The sequence below is a fragment of the Pelodiscus sinensis genome, chromosome 7 (assembly GCF_049634645.1).
Source record: "Pelodiscus sinensis isolate JC-2024 chromosome 7, ASM4963464v1, whole genome shotgun sequence".
NCBI classification, from domain to species: Eukaryota; Metazoa; Chordata; order Testudines; family Trionychidae; genus Pelodiscus; species Pelodiscus sinensis.
In genome coordinates this window covers 34,662,060-34,682,291 of record NC_134717.1, presented here as the reverse complement: position 1 = coordinate 34,682,291, position 20,232 = coordinate 34,662,060, and the positions used below count along the sequence as shown (strand labels likewise).

At 41.3% G+C, this 20,232-nt stretch overlaps 1 protein-coding gene across 1 annotated transcript in view; it reads left to right on the top strand.

Moving 5' to 3' along the window:
- Positions 1–20,232, top strand: part of DPP4 (dipeptidyl peptidase 4) — a 76,664-nt gene that overhangs the window by 16,640 nt on the left and 39,792 nt on the right. The window contains exons 3-12 of the mRNA XM_006114841.4: positions 3,540–3,638; positions 4,581–4,675; positions 4,788–4,862; positions 7,204–7,256; positions 7,364–7,436; positions 9,137–9,257; positions 10,114–10,274; positions 15,197–15,300; positions 19,803–19,938; positions 20,095–20,139. Of these exons, the coding sequence (XP_006114903.2) occupies positions 3,540–3,638; positions 4,581–4,675; positions 4,788–4,862; positions 7,204–7,256; positions 7,364–7,436; positions 9,137–9,257; positions 10,114–10,274; positions 15,197–15,300; positions 19,803–19,938; positions 20,095–20,139 (962 nt within the window). The remainder of the gene's footprint in view (positions 1–3,539; positions 3,639–4,580; positions 4,676–4,787; positions 4,863–7,203; positions 7,257–7,363; positions 7,437–9,136; positions 9,258–10,113; positions 10,275–15,196; positions 15,301–19,802; positions 19,939–20,094; positions 20,140–20,232) is intronic.

Genomic DNA, 20,232 nt, shown 5'->3' with positions numbered 1-20,232 from the left:
ATGATTAACTGATAAACCTAGGCTACAATCGTTTCCCTCCACCCTTGTAGCAAGTGGGGAAGTAGCTGGAGCTGGTGCCTGTGGGAGTAAACTTTAAACCTGCTGGTACAGCAGCACGCAGGGTGAGGAGTGCAGGTGGGAGCCGATACACATGGAAAGCCAGCTTTTAAGTGACTCTCTGTGCATGCCAGCTCTGCAGACCTACCTGCCCCCCTCCTCCCACCTGCTCCCCCTCATCCTCCATGCATGCCAACTCTGCAGACCTGCCTCCTCCACCTCACTACCGCTTCTGAAGCGGCTGCTGTGGCATCCCACAGTGCAGCCCCTGTCTGCAGCAAGCCTGGGCTCCCCATGGATAGAGGCTGCTCTGTGGCAGCAATCCCTGTCTGTGGGGGTCTGAGCTCCCCACAGATAGAGGCTGCTCTGGCCTTTGTCCGAGGGGAGCTTGGACCCATCACAGACAGGGGTTGCTGCTGCAGAGCAGCAGTGCAGTGTGGCAGGCTGTATCAGAGGCAGCAGCACAGGGTGGCAGGGGCTCTGAAACCTATAGAAAATACAGGTTTTAAAGGAAAGAAAAGTACTTTACATGAAAGGTGAAATCCTTGCCCAATCAAAGTCAATGACAAAAAAATTTACTCTGCTATTCAGTTTTAATATTGCAGCCTATTTCTGCAGTGGTTGCAGTTGTTAGGGCACTTTGTTCACACCACAGTATCCTTGTATAAGCTGTATACATCCTGCCTTCATTGAAGAGCATAAATATTAATCAGTAACCTGCTCAGTAAGTGTTTATGACTTAATTACGTTTTTCAGAACCAGGAGCAATAAACTCCACTGCAGAACTGCTGTGTTTCATGTGAACCATTTATGAGAGTTGTGTTTGTTAATGATTTAGCCAAAAGTAAATGATACATTCTACATATAATTATGAACTTTAATAGCATTTACCATTATAATGTGTGGTTTTATATTGCATACAGAAACAATTTACATTAAAGTAATTTTCCAAGTCAGACAACTCTGCATCCACTCATGAAGGCTCAGTGGTGAGGGCTAGATCCCGTGATCCTAGTCCCGTTAAACTAATGGAAAGATTACAATGTAGTTGGGTGGTGAATGACCATCCCACCGGGGGGGCGTGGTTCTTGAACTGGGTGGATGACTCTTAATTCAGTATCATAATCTGTTATGGTCTATACTTTAGTCCAGATGTTAAGATATACAGGAGCTAAAGTACCTCTGGGACCAGCTCAGTGACTCTGAGGGTATGTCTATACTACCACCCTAGTTCGAACTAGGGTGGTTAATGTAGGCAACCGGAGTTGCAAATGAAGCCTGGGATTTGAATTTCCCGGGCTTCATTTGCATATTGCCAGGTGCCGCCATTTTTAAATGTCCGCTAGTTCAGACTCCATGCCCGCGGCTACACGCGGCACGAACTAGGTAGTTCGGATTAGGCTTCCTATTCCGAACTACTGGTACACCTCGTTCCACGAGGGGAAATTCAAATGCAACTCAGGTAGCCTACATTAACCAACCTAGTTCAAACTAGGGTGGTAGTGTAGACATACCCTGAGACAGAGTTGTTCACCACTATTCAGGAGGACTGGATTTGAATTCCAAACTTAGGGTTTGACTATATGGCCCTCTCAATTTGGACTGGGGGTGTGTGATTGCATAGGTTGGGTACAGAAGGGAGCTTGGGGTAAAGGATTAGGGTGCAGGAAGGAGTGTGGGGTTTGGGAAGGAGTTTGGGTGAAGGAGGCAGGTGTGACCTGGGGCACTGGACTGAGATGCTGGGGTTTGGGTTGTGACCTAGGGCAGGAGTGGGTTGTGACCTGGGGCAGAAGATTGGGGTGCAGGTTCTGGGAGGGGGGCAGAGGGTTTGGGTTATGTGGGGGAGGGAGGCAGGAGACGGGAGACAGAGAGTTGGGGGGGCAGGAAGGGGCTGGAGTGCCAGAAGAAGGCTCTGACTGGGAGACTTATCTGAGTGACTCCCTGCCTGAGTCAGCCTCCCTGTTTGCCCCACCCTTGCGTAGGCTGCAAGGAGTATCTGTGTGTGTGAATAACTACTAGCCGGAGGGGAGGGGTTACCTCTGTTGTCCCAGCCTTCCCTCCCCTCCATCTAATAGTTATTCACACATGCAGATGGTGCTGCATGTGCTGCCTGGCACTTCATGTGCTGCCTGTCTTTCAAACAGACAGCTCCCTTTGGCCAGAAACTAACCCATGGGATTTTGCTGGGAGCAAGGGCAGCACATGAAGCTTTCTCCCCTTTCCCTCTAAGCTCACAGTGATGAAAGAGAAACAGCCCGGCAGCTGCTTTGCGGGGGGATCCTGCCCAGGGCTCCCTGCTGTGTCCTCAGGCCAGATCTGGCCCACGGGCATACTTTCCTCAGCTCTGCAATATGGGCACATCTTCACTTGCTGCACCGGAGGTTGATCTTATGGTGTTTGATTTAGTGGGTCTAGTTAAGCCCCATAAATCAAACACTGAGGGCATCTCTGGCCGGTGCCTATACTGCTCACAGTTGCAAGGAGTAAAGGAAGCCAACAGGAGCATTTGCTCTCATCGCCCTCCCTCTGTAAAGACAGCACCAAGCTTGGGTTAAGGCAGACTGACTCCAGCTACAAACTGTATGTAGCTAGAGTTAGGGTATGTCTACACTACCACCCTAGTTCGAACTAGAGTGGCAGTGTAGACATACCCTTACCTACCTTAACCTGATATTCCAGGTCTAGAATAGCCCTGCCCTAAGTGGTAATAGGTCTCAAGCCTTGTGTGAGCTCAAAAGAATGAGGAATACAAATAGTGGCCTAAGTGGGGGTGAGTCTCAGGAGACATGGGTTTGAGTGTGATACTCAGCATACAAATGGGGTACTGAGCAGGGATATGAAAGGGGCTGCGGGCAGGAGCCTTGGGGGCTGAAGTGGTCCACAGCCTGGTTCCTGCTTAGTCAGTTAACCCGTTAAATGTTAGGTGAACCTATTTTTCAACTGGTTGCCTGATTAACCGAGATTTTAGCCTTATCTTGTTTCCTGATCTGCCCATCACTCTTTACCTTGTGCACCTGTGCTGTGCAGGATCAAGCCCATAACAGGTGTCTAAAGCAAACAGTTAATAATGAATTCCAAGAGTAGGCACAAAAGGGAGGAGAACTAAGATTGGTTCTTTCGCTTTTTAATAAGTGGCTTCACTTTTTATAAGCTAGGGAGTGTAGAGAATTCAAGTTATATTTTCTCTGTAACAGAAGTGGGTGTTTTTACAGGGACATCACTATTGCACATTGTTATTTCACTGTAAAATCCTTTTGGAGACCAGGCACTGGGGGCCTTTGCCATAGGGTGGCTTGGCAAGGTCAGCATGTTAGCCCCTGTTGATGACTTTCTTCACAGTAAAGCTACAGTACCTTATCTCCACTAGGATTTTACACAAGGATAGTTAAAGTGTTAGTATATCTGCCACAAAGACACACCAATTTTTAGGTTTGGCTGAGTAAGTCACAACATTATCCACATCTTTCTTTCCTTTCTTCCAGATGCAGGTGCCAAATCTGACTCACGTAGAACATTTACCTTAGAGGATTATTTAAATGGTGAAATTAAATACAAAACATATAATTTACAATGGATTTCAGGTAAATCAGTCTGTCCTGATAGAATGTTATCTCTGCCTACCTCTGATATAGTAATAGAGATGTAGCTGTGTTAGTCTGGTCTTGCTGAAACAAAAGACAGGACTATGCAGCACTTTAAAGACTAACAAGATGGCTTATTAGGTGATGAGCTTTCGTGGGCCGGACCCACTTCCTCAGATCAAATTGTGGAAGAAAATTGGCATGACCAAAAGGTATATATGGTCATGCCAATTTTCTTCCACAATTTGATCTGAGGAAGTGGGTCTGGCCCACGAAAGCTCATCACCTAATTAACCATTTTGTTAGTCTTTAAAGTGCTGCATAGTCCTGTCTTTACCTCTGTTATGTGATGTTCATGTTCGGGGCAGGCTGTACTTACTTAAATGCTCAGAGGTAGCTGATATGTGGTGGTGAAGTGTGAATGTTTTTTAGGTTATTGTTGTAGAATGACATCAGTAAGACCCAAAACAGAATTAAAATAATGGAAAACAGAGGACTTAATTGTACCCTTCAGGCTCATCCCTGTGTTGCTGATGATGGGGAGGCAGATCTCCCCCTGGATGCTAGAAGAGGAGATCTGCTGCTATACCCTTCTATAGGAGACGACACACTCCTCCCTGTGCATCCATCCTACTTCTTGGGTCAGTTTGGGGAGCAGAAAGAAATAGAGCAAGGCTCCTTTCCCTTTTTCTATGCTCGGTTCCCTAGAGGACTAAGGTAGGAGTTGACATTTTAGAGGAACTTGTGCTCCTCTAAAAATGGGGACTGTAATTCCTATTGGCTCCTGCAGCTTGTCCCTCTTCCCACTATATAAAGGTCCAGAATTTGAATTGCTTTGTTTTATATAGACCTCCTACTCTGTGATATTAGATGGAAAATAGTAAATGTTTAGAAACATTTTCATTTTTTTGTTACTCAGTGACATTTTTCTTGTCCCATTAGGAAATGAATACCTGCACAAAACTGCTGACAATGACATCGTGCTCATAAATGCTGATGATCAAACACTCTCAGAAGTTCTGAAAAATACCACATTAGTATGTTTGCTCACATAGAGTACATCTCAGACTTTGGGGAAAGCATTGCTCCTTGTTTTTACCTATGTAATCAGTGCATGTGTGTTTTTTTTCTCCATCCTTTTGTTGATAGGCCACGTATGGAGCAACCACAGCTATCTTATCTCCTGACCAAAAATTTGCTCTTTTTCAATACAACTATGTAAAGGTATTAGTGCATTTCTTTTTCTTCTTCTTTTGTATGCCTCTTATGTTTTATAGAAAGACAGAAAAAGGGGAGAATGAGAACTCTCATTTACCAAAATTTGGATTCATTTTAATCTTTTGGTTGGTGCAGACAGGTCTGATAGGCAGGGCTGGCTGGCAGCACTACCTTTTAAAGTTGTCCAATACTTCCCACTATAAGACTTAACTTTCAGTTGCTGATAACTTTGCCAAACTTTACAGTTTTAGCTGATTTTTTATGCCAATTGTCTGCTTCAGTTTAAAGTCTGAACAATTTCAGCTAAATGCACCCATTTCTCAAAATACAATCAGAGAAATATATTGTTTTGTCCATGTTAAAAATATTCTGGTGACCTTTTCTCTGAGAAATACTATTGCTTCTGAGCTTTTAAACACAGATTTGGTATTTGGCATGTGGTGCCTTTGTGTCAGGGATGTACCTTTGTCTCTTGCTGTGAAATTGCATCCAAATTTGGCCAAGTTATAGGGCCTTTGAAAAATTGCAGGTTGCACACACTTGAGAAACCACTTAGGTTTTAGTGGCTAGAATCTCTGAAGATTCCATCCTTTCATGGAGAATGCTTGAGCCTCTCAGAGCTCTTAGTGCTGATCAGACTACACATGCACAATCCCCACAGAACAACAGAACATGCCACCTCCAGCCCAGGATACCAGAGGTAAAGCTGGACTTTTAATTTAATGGTTGCTCCAGGCAGGGCTGAGGCCAGGCTGTAGAAATCAGATCAAGGGAACCTGTCTGTCCATGCTTTCAGTGAACCCCATTGATGATCCCAAAGCAGCATGGAAGAGGAAGCTGCTTGACTTGAATGCAGGGCGGGGGGAGAAGAGCTGGACCAGGGAGGAGGGAAAGGAGCATAGTGGAACAAGGAGTCTTGTCACATGGAGGTGGGGAAGTGGGGGGTAGGCTGGATAAGAAACTGTGTCTTAGTGTGGAGGAGACTGGCACTCAAACAGTGAGTCCAGATAGGGAGGCCAAAGCTAACTAGGTCTGATGACTGGAACTAAAATGTACAGCCTGAGCAGTGGAGTTAGGGACTGGGAGCCAGAAGTGAAGAAGAGTGAGAGTGGGAACAGGTTGGATAAGAGGAGACAGAAGCTGGTCAAATTTAGTCTGTATCCACTAGAGCACACATGTCTCCAGAGCCTGGAATGGAACCCAAACTTTCTAAGTGTCACCATTCCTCTGTTGTGAGCAAATATTGTGAAACACACTGGGAAAGTGTCTCATTCTCATCTCATGCTAGATCATGTTAAGGATGACAACATACTACTACTATCAGTTACTCTGTTAGCTTTAGTGGCAGAGCTCTGTGTGGTTATCTAAAGGTTACCACTCTGCTCATGGCCCATAGGGATGTCAGTGTGATGCCACATAACGGAATTTCTGTTGCTTCAGTTAAAAAAAAAAGCATATTACCCACAATGAAGCTGTTAAAAGAACATTATTAAGATTTCATAATCAAGCTCTCAGAAGTTAGAAAATGCCAAAATTAAGGTGGCAAACCACCTCTCCTCACTCCAAACCCCAGTGGTCTTTGGATACAGGGTTTTTGTTAAGGACCCATCTCTAATTAGTATGTTTTAATAATATTTTGTCAGTGTTCATTTGATTATAGCTCTGTTGGTTAAGTCTGATAATCTGATCATCTCTCCATCAGTTTAATCATCATATTTATAATGCCTGTCACTGTAGAATTTAATCACTTCAAATAGATCACAGAGATTCATTATCTAAGGGTATGTCTACACTGCAAGTATGTTCGAAATAACAGACATTCTATTTTGGCATCCCCATAAACCTCATTCCACGAGGAATAAGGGATGTCTCGAAATAGTGCCTGTACCCTGAACCCTCTCCTACAACCCAACTCCATGCCGCAGGCTCAGTTCAAAGCCCCCTCATGCTCCAAACCCCTTAGCCCAAGACCGGAGCCTGTGTCCCAACCTATTGCCCCTGCTTGGTGAAAGGGAGGGAGAATGGGGGAGGGAGGAAGGGAGGATGGAGTGAGCAGGGGCAGGGCCTTGGAGAAGGGGAACGAAGGAGGCGGGGCAAGGGCATTTATATTTGAGGTAGATCTTACATTACACTTACATTCAAAAAGTGATTTTGAGCTTAAAAAGTTTGGAGGCCACTGGTCTAACCCATTGGTAGTTGTCAATGCCTGGTGGTTGTGTTCACCTCTTCCAATGAGAGTCTGAGGAGGTGTCCAATATTATTGCCAGGAACTTATAACACATTCACAGGGCTCCTAAAATCAATCATAGTGAGAGAGATCCTCAAAATAAAATTGGTTCTCTTGCAGCTCTGGAGGCATTCATACACAGCTTCATACCACATCTATGATATACAAAGCAGGTCAGTAGCTATTACGGGCAATGCATATACAATAAAGCCACTTTGCAATAAAATGACACTTCACTGATTTATCTGTCTTATATACTTTTTGTTTTGTTTTTCCCTAGATCCTTAGTAACTGAGAATCTACTGCCTAATGATACCCAGTACATATCCTGGTCACCTGTTGGTCACAAACTGGTCAGTAAATATAACTGTATTGAAATGTCTGCAGTGCATTTCCAATGCCATTGTCACATTGTTTGGAGTTGCTTATGACCAGGAGTGCCTATTACAGGACAGATTGTCAAAAGCAGGGCAGACACCCCAAACTTTTGGTATGCTGTATAATTAAATTTCAACAGCTCAGTAACAAATGTGAACTCCTGAAGCATTACAATAGTTTGATAATGGTGTCAAGACTGTTCTCATGGACACTCTAGTCTTTTTTGTCACCTAGCCAAACTAGACTATATGATGGATTTTTACTTATACCATACATGACAACATAGATTATACCCAGTCCCCAGTCATTCACACAAGTCAGTTTATATCCTAGATCTCACAGCAAGGACGACACTGTTATACACGAACTAAATGTTTATAAGCTAGGATAAAGAAATGAGAGTTATTGAGAGGATAAGCAGGCAAACTATGTATTCAGGTGAGTTGCTATAATTCCAGTGTTAGGTTAGATTTCCCAAAGGCTCTCGGGGTTATCCATAGTAGCTCTGTTGCTCTGTGGATCTCTGTCTTCCTTTTCAGTTTTCCTGCTCTGTTCGGCTCCAAACAGTCCAGAGGCAAAGAATTTTTCCGTGTCCATACTTATAGCTTCTTCCCACAAAAAACAAAGGGACAGGGTCACTACCCATGTGAGTTTTCTCTTTGATGTTAGAGAGTGAGGAATATAAATATTGATTTTAAAAGTTAACCATTTAAATGTTTAAAATTATATCATTTAACTCTTTAAGCATTAATTGAGATAAATTAGTGAATAGTCAACATCCACCAGCAGCCAAGCTTTCCCCTCTTCCCAACTCACTGTAGTGTCTCTTGCCCACTGATGGCCCTACTGATCAACTACTGATCAACTCCTGCCCCTCCCTCACCACAAATAGCTGTTTTGCAGCATGCAAGATGTTCTGGGAGGGAGGGGATGGAGCAGGGATGAGATGCGTTTGGGAGACGGGATGGGGAGAAGACAAAGAGGCGGAGAAATGGGGACTTGAGGGAGGGAGTGGGGTGGGAAGAGTCAGGGTGGGGCTTGGGGTGGAGGAGGTAGTCAAGCATCCCTTAGCTAGAAGGGATGTTGATGCCTGTGACAGCTTAAAACCCTTGCAAATATTTTATGAAAGAGCTTACAGCTTTCATTGTGAGACAAGCAAAATAAAACACAGTTACTAAAGAAAGAAAGAAATCTGTATCTAAAGAAAATATTAATAGCGCTTTAAAGACACAATACACATCAATACAGGGGAGGCAGTGTAGCTGAATACAATACTGAACTGCAATTTTGGAGACCTGCATTCTACTCCTGGTGTGGCCTGCTATACCAACTTCCTTTGTAAAGCACTTTTAGATCAACAAATGGAAAGTGCTACAGATATCTCTTTATTTTAACAACACCTGATGATTTTTTTCTTTAGCTCTCTATTTATGACCACAGGCCAGATCACTCACTACCTCAATGTTTTCTGTTACAAATTACTTTAATACTAATAAATAATGTTTTTATTTGTTAATTGCCTGCATCGGGTTTAATGTAACATAGCTGTCGAAGACAGTGCCTGCCTTCTAAAAGAGTGACAAATATGACCGTGGGAGGGGACTATGTGATTTGTTCTAGAATTGCATTTTAACAGTGACTATTGTGATAATTAAGTTGTTGAGGTTTTTTACAGGCGTACGTTTGGAATAATAATGTTTACATAAAAGAATCACCAGGTGCGGCAAGTGTGCCGATCACCACAAACGGAGAAGAAAATAAAATTTTTAATGGAATAGCCGACTGGGTATATGAAGGTAATTACATGCATATTTTATCTTACAAGAAAATACAGAACCTTATTTGTTAGTCTGATTAAAATATGTAAAAGTAAATACACGGAGACAAGAGAGCATCTTAAATGGTATCACCACCTAGAATTATAGCCACAGAAATCAAAATGCTTTAAAAAGGAAAGTGGGTGTGATACTCGTTTTGCAAATGAGCTCTGCCACTTTTATTCTGCTGGGTGACCTTGGTCAAGTCACTTCCTAGCTCTATGCTTCAGTTTCTCTGTATGCAGAATGGAGGCAAAGCACTTTGACAGTTATGGACGGAAATTCTATAAAAAACCTTGGTATTATTATAAATGAAAACCCTACTTTTTAAAAGATGGAAATTTCATTAATGCGGTGTGATTGCAGTGTGGACGTAATTCAAGTTTTTTCAGAAAAATGGTTGTTTTTCCAAAAAAAAACCCTCTGTAGTGTACACATACCCTCGTATTTGGAAGTAGATCTGCTTTACTTCCAGATAACTTAGTTATAAGTTTGAAAGCTTATTTGGGGACTTTATTAATCATAAAGTTGTCATGGCTTTATGTTACTGAAAATGAATTTTATTTTTAATTGGAGTGTATGAACAATTACAGGACTAACACCCAGTACAGATTTTTTTTCATTACTGCAGCCAAAATCAGGAAGTATAACTATAAAAGTCTATCTGTTGTAAGCATTCTTTTACTGCGTCATTCTAGAACACAGGCAAATAGTCTGTACTTTGGTAGCTGAACTTCAGCATAAATCTGCGCAATACAAATTAGAACAATAATTCCGTTGCAGAAGCCAATTTAGCAGCTATTACTTCAAAAGAACGCCTTTGCATCTCTTTCAGAGGAAATGTTTGGCACCCACTCTGCTCTGTGGTGGTCTCCAAATGCCAGTTTTCTAGCATATGCAGAGTTTAATGACACAGAAGTTCCTGTTATGGAGTATTCCTTTTATGCAGAAGACACCCTGCAGTATCCAAAGACCATTAGACTCCCATATCCCAAGGTCTGTGTTATTTATTAAACATGGTTGTTCAGCAGTTTGGGACTATTCTCTTAATCATTTAATCAGTTTCTGCTAATGAAAATATTGTCTGTCTCTCCTCAACAGCTTGCAGTGATTACTCTTACTGAAGTCAACAGCATCTGGCAATGTTAACGTATTTTTATTATCTTCAGGGGGGAAAAAATCTGATTTAAGGTTTTGTTATTTCTCCAAAGCCGTTGAAGGGATGACAAGCAGTGATGGAGATGATGAGGCATACTGTTAGGCACTAGGCATATGGGTGTTGCATGGGCTTTAATTCAGAGAATTCTCTCCTGCAAGCTGCAGAACCTCTCCAAAGCCATATCCATAGCACATGGATTGATGCATGCCTTCTGTAGAAAAAGGAGGGATAATATTGGCCAGTGTTTCATAGTTACAGATTCACTATCCACAGCTGTGCCCTTCTATCTTTCCTTGATACCATATGTAAAAATCTTGGAGCACACAACTTCCTTCTACCATTTCCACTGCCAAGTGGCTACCATATCCCCACAATGTAAGGAGAATTAATCTAAGGAGAGTTCATCTCTTAGGTAGTAGAGTGAATGGAGGAAACTAAATGAAGGGTAGCAAAGCGTAATGAATTAGAGAGGCACATGCACAGAAATAAAATTGGCATAATTGATAAAGTTGATCTTCATTTGACTGTGTTGACTCTGATCCAGCTGGTAAGAGCAGATGTAATGAATGGGTGGGGGTACTACCCTTTTCTGGATGAATCCACTAAGGAAAGGTCAGCTTTCATTACACATGTAGGGCTGTATGAATTTAATGTTCTCACTTTCAGGCTGCACAATGCACCTGCCACCTTCCTAAAACTTGTAGTAGATTATCTTCAAGTTGGATTTTGAGAATTTTCAGTTGCCTAATCTGATGATGATGATGACATATTCTCTGATTCATGGGCAGAACACCTAGAGCACCTCCAAGTTATTTTCCAGTGCATAAGGGATACAGGGCTGACAGCCAAGGCTAAAAAGTTGTCAAATAGGCCTAAACAGGGTTACTTACCTTGAACACCAGGTGGGTCAGGGAACTATCAACCCTCTATAGGCTTGAAGTAGAGGCTATCCAGAATTGGCCTGTCCCTTAAAAAAAAACACAAAAAAACACCACAGGTCCAATCATTCCTAGCCTTAGCAGGATATTACAAGCAATTTATACCACACTACAGTCAGATTGCTGCTGCACTGACAAACCTGACAAGGAAAAAGCAACCAAACACAGTTAAATGGACTGAGGAATGTCAGGAAGCTTTAAGCAGCTTAAGGCTGCCCTTATGTGTGATCCTGTGCTAAGGACCCCCAGACTATGACAAACTTTTCTTTGTCACCATAGATGTGTCAGCGTGGTGTGGGATCATTTTTGATGCAGACAGAGCCAAGTCAGCAGTATCTTGTTTCTCTGTAAGAAGCTCTCTGAAAGGGAAAGCCACTGGTCTATCTCAGAGGAGGAATGTTACCATTGTATATGCTCTGGAGAAGCTACACCCATATATTTGGGGATGGCATTTTCACCTGTGGACCAACCATGTCCCTGTGCTCTAAGTCATCATAGTCCATGAATGTGAGGGGATCTTGCTTAGTTCTTTATGTTTTCTCTTAGATCTCCAGGAAGAAATCACTGCCAATGTGGACTCAGCCTAGACCAGGCTGCCCAATACTATCTGGCTACGTCTAGACTGGCATGATTTTCCGGAAATGCTTTTAACTGCATTTTCGGAAAAGCGCGTCTAGATTGGCAGGATGCTTTTCCGCAAAAGCACTTTTAGCGGAAAAGCGTCCGTGGCCAATCTAGAAGCAGTTTTCCGCAAAAAAGCCACGATCGCCATTTTCATGATCGTGGCTTTTTTGCGGAAAACAGTACTGTGCTGTCTACACTGGCCCTTTTGCGCAAAAGTCTTTCGGAAAAATACTTTTGCCCAAATGGGAGCAGCATAGTATTTCCGGAAAAGCACTGACAACCTTACATGAGATTGTCAGTGCTTTTCCGGAAATTCAAGCGGCCAGTGTAGACAGCTGGCAAGTTTTTCCGGAAAAGCGGCTGATTTTCTGGAAAAACTTGCCAGTCTAGACTCAGCCTCTGTGATTTGGGAGGAAGTGTGATGAATGGGGCTGTTCTATCCTTTTTTGGACATTTCAGCCATTCTGCTAACTAAATTGTCTGTAAGGATTAAAATCATAGACAATGGATCCTAGAGAGTTTCCACAAATGCTAGGGAAGCAGGAAGTGAGTTGGCAGAAAGCCAGGAGAGCCAATGAAAACAGGTGTGAGTTTTTGAATTGAAAGCAGTGACCTTCCCATTCCAGTCTTTGTGTGACCAGAGCAGAGCTGGGACACATTAATTTCTAGGGAGCAAGGCATGGAATATCAAGCAACATCCATGCCTTGGAAAGAACTAAATCTTGGAACAACAGATATAGGAGTAGAATTGGGGATATTTGGTCAGATACAATCAGATTATTTTCTTTATTATGGGGTTTGTTGGTTTTCTCTGTGCTAAGGACATGTAAACTCCTCCCCACCCCCTCACCCCCATTACAGTGTAACTCTCCGAACTGAATCCCAGGGAAGTAATTCTCTGGCTTCGTCTACACTGTAGGGTTTTTGCTCAAGAAGCTTTTTGTGAAAGAGATCGTCTGCAAAAAATTCTTGTGCAAAAGCACGTCTACACCTCAAAAACGCATTACAAAAAGCGATGTGCTTTTGTGCAAGAAAGCTCTGATGGCCATTCTGTGAATAGCCATCAGAGCCCCTGTGCTTTTTGTGATAGGCTCTTTTTGTGCAAGAAACCCCTGTTGATCATCCACACACACCTTTTTGTGCAAGAACTCTTGCGCAAAAAGGAGATGTTCCTCATGGGGAGACGAATAACTCTCCCGGCAAAAGCCCTCTGTCCTGTCGATTTACTTTAATTTTTTTTGCACAAAAATGCGCTTGAGATGTGGACGCTTCATGGGTTTTTGCACAAAAACCCTATAGTGTAGACATAGCCTCCGTGTTTTAATCTTCCTTTTTTGGGGGGGTTGCTCTGTAACACCTAGCAGCCAAGCAATACTCACCAAGGACGTGTCTAGACTACATGGCTCTGTCGATGGAGCCATGTAAAGTGGTTTACTTGTCATAGTCAATGAAGCGGATCAGGTGATTGTCAGCACAGCGTGGTGACCATTTTTATTTTAATGAAGCAAAGATTATTTAAATCCCTGCTTCATTGACTATGTCGACGGAGCCATATAATCTAGACACACCCCAACTGTGTTTTCTTTGTTTTGTTAATAAATATCACTTTTTTAAGGCTGTTATGTGATTCCTGTTCCCTGGAAGGCAGGCGGTTCTGTGTGCACATGCCTAAGACTGCAATGGCAGCTATTAAGAAAAATATATAGGTTTTTTTCAAGCTTTCTCCAGAAGGAGGGTTAAAGCGCTTAAGGGTATCCCATAGGAAGAAATTCACAAATGCATCTTCTTGGGTTTTCAAAGCGCTTTTTTTATTCAAGGCTATAGGAGTTTTGAAATAGAAGACTTTAGTAGCAGGGTATTTTAAAGTCCCTTGTGGATTCCCACCATCCATACTTGAAGTGCCAGAATGGGGAACAGCCTTGACAGCAGGATAATTGACTAATAACCTAGCTTGAGTATGGCAGTTAATAAACTAAACTCAGCAGGTGTGGAATAAGTTTTGCATTTTCATAGCCCTTTCTGTCCATAAATCTCAAAGGAAATGCTTCTGACTGAGAGGCAAGAAAGGAAGAAAGGTGTGTGAGAATCAGAAACATTTAGTAATATCATAAAAAGCACCACCCTTAGTGAAATCATTGTGGCAGTTTTGGGATGTTTCAGTTAATGGCTCCCAGGAGATTATCTGAGTCCTGCAAATCTGTGGCTATCTGCTTTATATCTGCAGGTATTCATATCTGCAGATGTGGATATCCATAGCTCATTTTTGCAGATACAGATACAAATTTTGTATATAGACCCTTCAAAATATGCAGATTAAGGGTATGTCTTTTTGGGTATGTCTACACTACCCTCCTAGTTCGAACTAGGAGGGTAATGTAGGCATACCGCACTTGCAAATGAAGCCCGGGATTTGAATTTCCCGGGCTTCATTTGCATAAGCGGGGAGTCGCCATTTTTAAAACCCCGCTGGTTCGAACCCCGTGCAGCGCGGCTACACAGGGCACGAACTAGGTAGTTCGAACTAGGCTTCCTAGTTCGAACTACCATTACGCCTCATTTCACGAGGGCTCCCTGCAAGCATTGGGGAGCATGCACTGGTGCTCCATCCCCCGCTGTCCTCCTGCAGAGCTGGAGCACACAAAAGCTACTAGTCTGGGCCCCCCTAGGCTCTGATGTGTGAGTTGAATGTGCAGAGTGTCTTTCTCAGTTTCAGGGGGCCACATCAGTGAGGAGTGTTTGTTTCTTGCTTCTCACTTGTGTGTGGCCCCCCAACTGATTATTCTGTGGGTCAGCGGCCCCCGCCTCAAAAAAGGTCTTCCCTCTCCCTTAGTAGTGGGTTGAAGGTAACCCATTGTTGGAGAGCAATAAGCCCTACCCACTGGCAGAAGTTATGGTATATTAGCAAATATAGTAAATGAAGTCACAGTGTATCAAATGTGATGATGGATGTTTGTTTTTATAAATGAAGAGGTATGTTTTTACTAGAATTATGTGACTAATTTCTTCATAAAAAACCTAAGTGTATTTGCCCACAATCTGAACAGAATTGTGTTTCTCCATACAGTCTAACCTACATGTCTCATTGCTGCTGCACTTTACAATTTCTTTTCTATCTTCTCTAATTTCAAGAGTTGTTTTCACTTCGAAAGTATTTACTGTCTTCAGAAATAATGTGAAACATTTCTTTCTTTCTTTAGGCGGGAGCTACAAATCCTACTGTAAAATTATTTGTTGTGAATACCCAATCTCCTTCCACTGTGAATACCAGTGAAATTATTGCACCAGCTAGCATAATATCAGGGTAAGTAGTTTTAATAATATGATGGTTTTCTCTGTAAATGCCCTAGATTACTATCATATATCACTGGGTTATATTATCACACTGCTCAGAGAGGAACAGGATTTACTGTGTAAACCCCATGTAGAGATTATTCCTTCTAAAAATTATTTAAAGGTGGTGGCATATTCCAGATTTCTTGTGCTCAGAATATGACATGTTATTGGCTCATCACATGCAGTGGATCCTACTTACAGTGAAATCATTTCACAGAACAGCTTTACTTTGAGCAGCAATTGACTATACGTGGAATTGAATTTGCACATTACAATGCACTGATAAATAATTCAGAATTGTAGCTATGTTTCACTGCAAATGAAGATTCACTGTATCTGATTTCACTGGGAGAAGATTCCTCTGTGTTTTCATTGGCTCATTTTAAAGCAATACTCAGATTGTGAGGTAACAGCAAAATTTCTCTGATTAAACTTTAAAATGTGTCTTTTTCTTGGAAATATTATTATGGAAGCCAGTAATTCAGAAAGTAAATGAAAAGTTTTATTTCTCAAAACACCACTGACAAAGTGCTACTTGACATAAATTTGAGTATTCTGAAAAGAGCAAGCAAATGTATTTAACTTTACATGCAAAATTTGTGTGTCTAAAGTCTCCTGTTTCCACAATACTGCAGACTTACTAAGTGTATGTGTTTTATGTTTGCAATGAGAATTTAGAGACAATGAGATACAGTACATGCTGTATCACACAGAAAAATGTGATAATCTTTAGAAAAAGCAAAGCCCTGGGGCTATAAGACAGCATCTTCTGCCATGTTATCAATTCACTATAGCCAGAATACAGAGAATATCTCATTCCATCCCAGTCCAGTCCACAGTGTATCAGTGATTAAAGGATATATCCAACCTCATATACTGTATTTGTTTGCATTAATATATTGTTCATATATTCTATCATAGCCCTACAATTCCACAAAATATTCATGATGCTAGCCAGATCTTGAAGTTTTCTAGACAGAAGTGTAAATAAACATCTGTTTTCAGTTTAGTTTTTAATAGATTTCTGCTTTAGCAAAATCTTCTTTTATTTCACTAGCAACAAGCAGAGCAATACTGTAACATGTTTGGCTCAGAACAATAACATGCACACAACTTCCTAGCTTAATACAGGGTCTGATTTTCCTACTGGAGTTTCTGTAGTTTTATTTTGGTATGACATTATACAAATCTGGGCTAACACAATAGTAGATCAGGCCCAGAATTTACAAGAATACAAAAGTCTGATTCTGCTTAGGATCAAATACGATACATGTAACACTTATATTCAACCATCATTTGTAAGTCAAGATGTAGGAAGCACTTGATGCTGTTATAAACATCTTTCCTCATGCTCAGCTCCAACTTACCTTAAAGAATTACATGATAGCAAACTTTAATAAGCAGAAGCTGATCTGTGGGGAAATGATGTAATGTAAGGCAACGTGAGTGTTCATGCTGGGGACTGAATCGAAAACATTCTCACTGCTGAGGAAAAAGTAACCACATACTATTGTGTAGCTTTGTCTCAAGTTTTCCCTGATTTAAAAAGATACATTTGTTCCCATTGTAAATTGACTGCCAGCTGGGGCTAGAGAAGGGGATGCAGGCAGGTTGTTTGGCATTGTTGTCAAAAGAGAGGTAACATGTTACCATCTTATGGCTAAATTCTGGCATTAAGTACAACCCTACATAGAGGGCTGGCAAGATTGGGGGATGCTTAGAGGGAGTTCCAGGAGACATCATGTCTGCACTCATTTGCCTATGCAGTGCTACTGAGCACTCCCAAGAAGCACAGCCACGTCACTATGCTTGAAGCTAGTCTTACAAATGTATATGTCCTCTGATGTCTGGACCCCAAGCACTATCAGGAGACCTGTGCCCCTTTTCAGAAGCTACTGCATTAGCCTTACACACATATTGTGGGGGTCCTTGCCCTCTATGAGTATGCCTGTTGTGCTCAATGAAAACAATGTCTCCTTTTCATGTCTTGAATGGGTCTCGACCCCATGATTTAGGAATTTCTCTTTAATTGTAGTGTTTATCCCGAGAGGCACTCCAACCATTTCTAAGTCAGCTGCCAAAATGCTTGAAATGGCAACTTTTTTTCCATTTAAAATTCTGGTAAAATTTGTGAATTTGCTGAAGGCCAGCATAAAGCACATGTATCATTCAAATCCTACTTAAATCCATGTAGTGCTGAGTGTTCATGTGGGATGGTTAACTGAGAAGCAACTAATGCCCAGGTCTGTGCACAGGGATGGATTTTGCCCTGTGAGACTATCAGTGTGTACCAGTGTTGGAAATAAGAAAGTTGCAGAGTGGGGAATGCACTATGGCACAGGATTGCAAAAGTACTCTTTCCAGGGAGAAAACAAGGAAGTTAAATGCCACATTTTTGCACTGTCTGGAACCCCTATAGTTTGAATTAATCACATCAAAATTGACTCCTCGAATGTAAAAATTCCTGAAAAGAAGAGGTACACTCTAACCTTCCTATTGTTTGTAAAATATGGTCATTAAAAAAGCTGCAAAAAGTCTCTGAAAAAATTGATTGTTTTTTCATTTTTTAATTGCCTTATTTTCCATTCAAATTTTCCTGCAGAATTGTTGACTTTCTCAGTTTAAAAAAACAAAACATATACACAGCAGGGCTAAAGTCAAATTAAGATACACAACTTGAGCTATGTTAATTACGTAGCTGAAGTTGAAATAGCTTAATTCGGCTTTTGGCGCTGTCTACACAGCAGGAAGTTGAAGGAAGAATACTCTTCCTTCAACTTCCCTTACTCCTCGTGAAATGATGGTTACCATGGATCGGAGTAAGAAGTCCTCCAGTTTGACATTATTTCAAAATAAAGTTTTGTAGTATAGATGCGCACTTTGTTGTTTCTGAATAATGTTAGTTATTCCAAATAATAATGCTGTGTAAACTTGGCTTATGCGTGCATGGAAAAAACCCTATATTGTAACCAGAAATTCACCAAAAAATAATCAGAGCATAAAACTAAGTGGCATATCTGATAAAATATAGCTCTTGTAGTTGAAGTAAACAATAAAGGCAAGGGTTTTTTTGGATTTTTTGTTTTCTTGTTTTGTTTTTTTGCATTGAGGGCATTTTTATAGTCTCATAAACAATTAATTTCACCTTAGAACCTCCCACCTTTGTCAGCTGATTGGTAAGGGAAGGAGAGAGAGGAAACATGAACTTTGACAAACATGTCAGTTGTAGAGCTAAGAGCAAAGTCTTGTGAAGATATTTCATTAGATCAGTTTGCAAAGCCTGCAGTAATTAATTACCCCTGTCATAATGGGAGGGCATAACCTCCTGTTCTCCTTTTTCACACAAGAGTAACAGACCACAATTGGGAACGAGAACCACTGCATTCTGCAGGTGCTGCCTTTTGTTATAATAAAGAAAGGAGCTCGTGCATATAGAGTGCAAACAATGAAAGCTTTTCTTTTTGATGTGACATCTTTCTTGTAAAGTTATCAGCTGGATGATGTTCTGGAGATGGAACTACTTGGCTACGTCTTCACTGTGAGTTTTTCTGGCAGAAAATATGCTAATGAGGGACTCAGCATATTTTCTGCCTTTTTTTGTGCAAGGGGTTTTTGCACAAAAAGAAGCAGTGTGGGTGGGTTTTTTTCACAACCCCCCTGTTTTGTGCAAGATTCTTATGCCTGTCCTCGAGAGGCATAAGGATCTTGCACAAAATGGCATTTTTTTGTGCAAAAAAACTCTGTCCACGCTGCTTCTTTTTGCACAAAAACCCCTTGCGCAAAACGAAATGGCAAAAAATATGCTAATAATGTAGTGATTTATGCTAATGAGTCCCTCATTAGCATATATTCTGCTGGAAAAACTCTCAGTGAAGACAAAGCGCTTGAGTAGTAAAATGTGATGTTAGTATGCTCAAGCCCCGCGTAGCAAGCACAGGACTACTAGCAATATCAAACCAAAACAGTAGAATAATAGATCCCTCTTAGGAATTGCATAGGACCATCTACAAAAATCTCCATTATATCTGGTTAACCAAGGATTCCAGGTTGTCACTTCACTACACTCCATGACGTCAGAACTTCATGGAGACTGTGGGATAAAACTTCAGAATCACAGACCCATACCATTTGAATTAGAGTCCCCTCTAACTGTCCATAGTATAGGGCTTTGGATATATTGTTGAGCAGTTCTGATTTCATCCATGAATGTCTCTGTCAACATTTAAGTATAATTCTTATAGGACACTGACACACACACAAACTCTAGCTCGTTCTTTAATAGACATCAAGCATTGCAATGGGTTACTGAGATCTGTAGCATTGAATGCAACTGAAAATGCAATTGAATGCAACTGCAGCTTAAAGTGTAAGACCTGAATCAGTAGAATTCAGTGAACTGTTGAACACGCATATAGAGAAAAGCAATGTATGCAAGATGCTAAAGCATCTAATAGCATTTGTTATTTCCAGGGATCACTATTTGAGTGTTGTAACATGGGTAACTGATGACAGGATCTGTCTGCAGTGGCTCAGAAGGATTCAGAATTTTTCAGTCCTCGCAGTCTGTGACTTTATGAGAGACAATGGAACTTGGCAGTGTCCAAAGGTATGGAAGATGGAGCTTAATAATCAAATGACTTAAAAATAAGAGTCAAGAGTGGGATGGAGGGAAAAAAATTATTCAGACATATTTGTGTGATACAGACTACTATGTGAAATATATACTATCATGCTAGTAGAGCTTTGTTTGTTTTTTCCTCAGGACAAACAACATACAGAAGAAAGTAAAACTGGCTGGATTGGCACAGTGAGTATTCAGTTACTAGATTACAACATGTCATATAATGCACCAATTAAAAAAGATTTTCTTACATTTAATTATGGATGTCTTATATTTCTA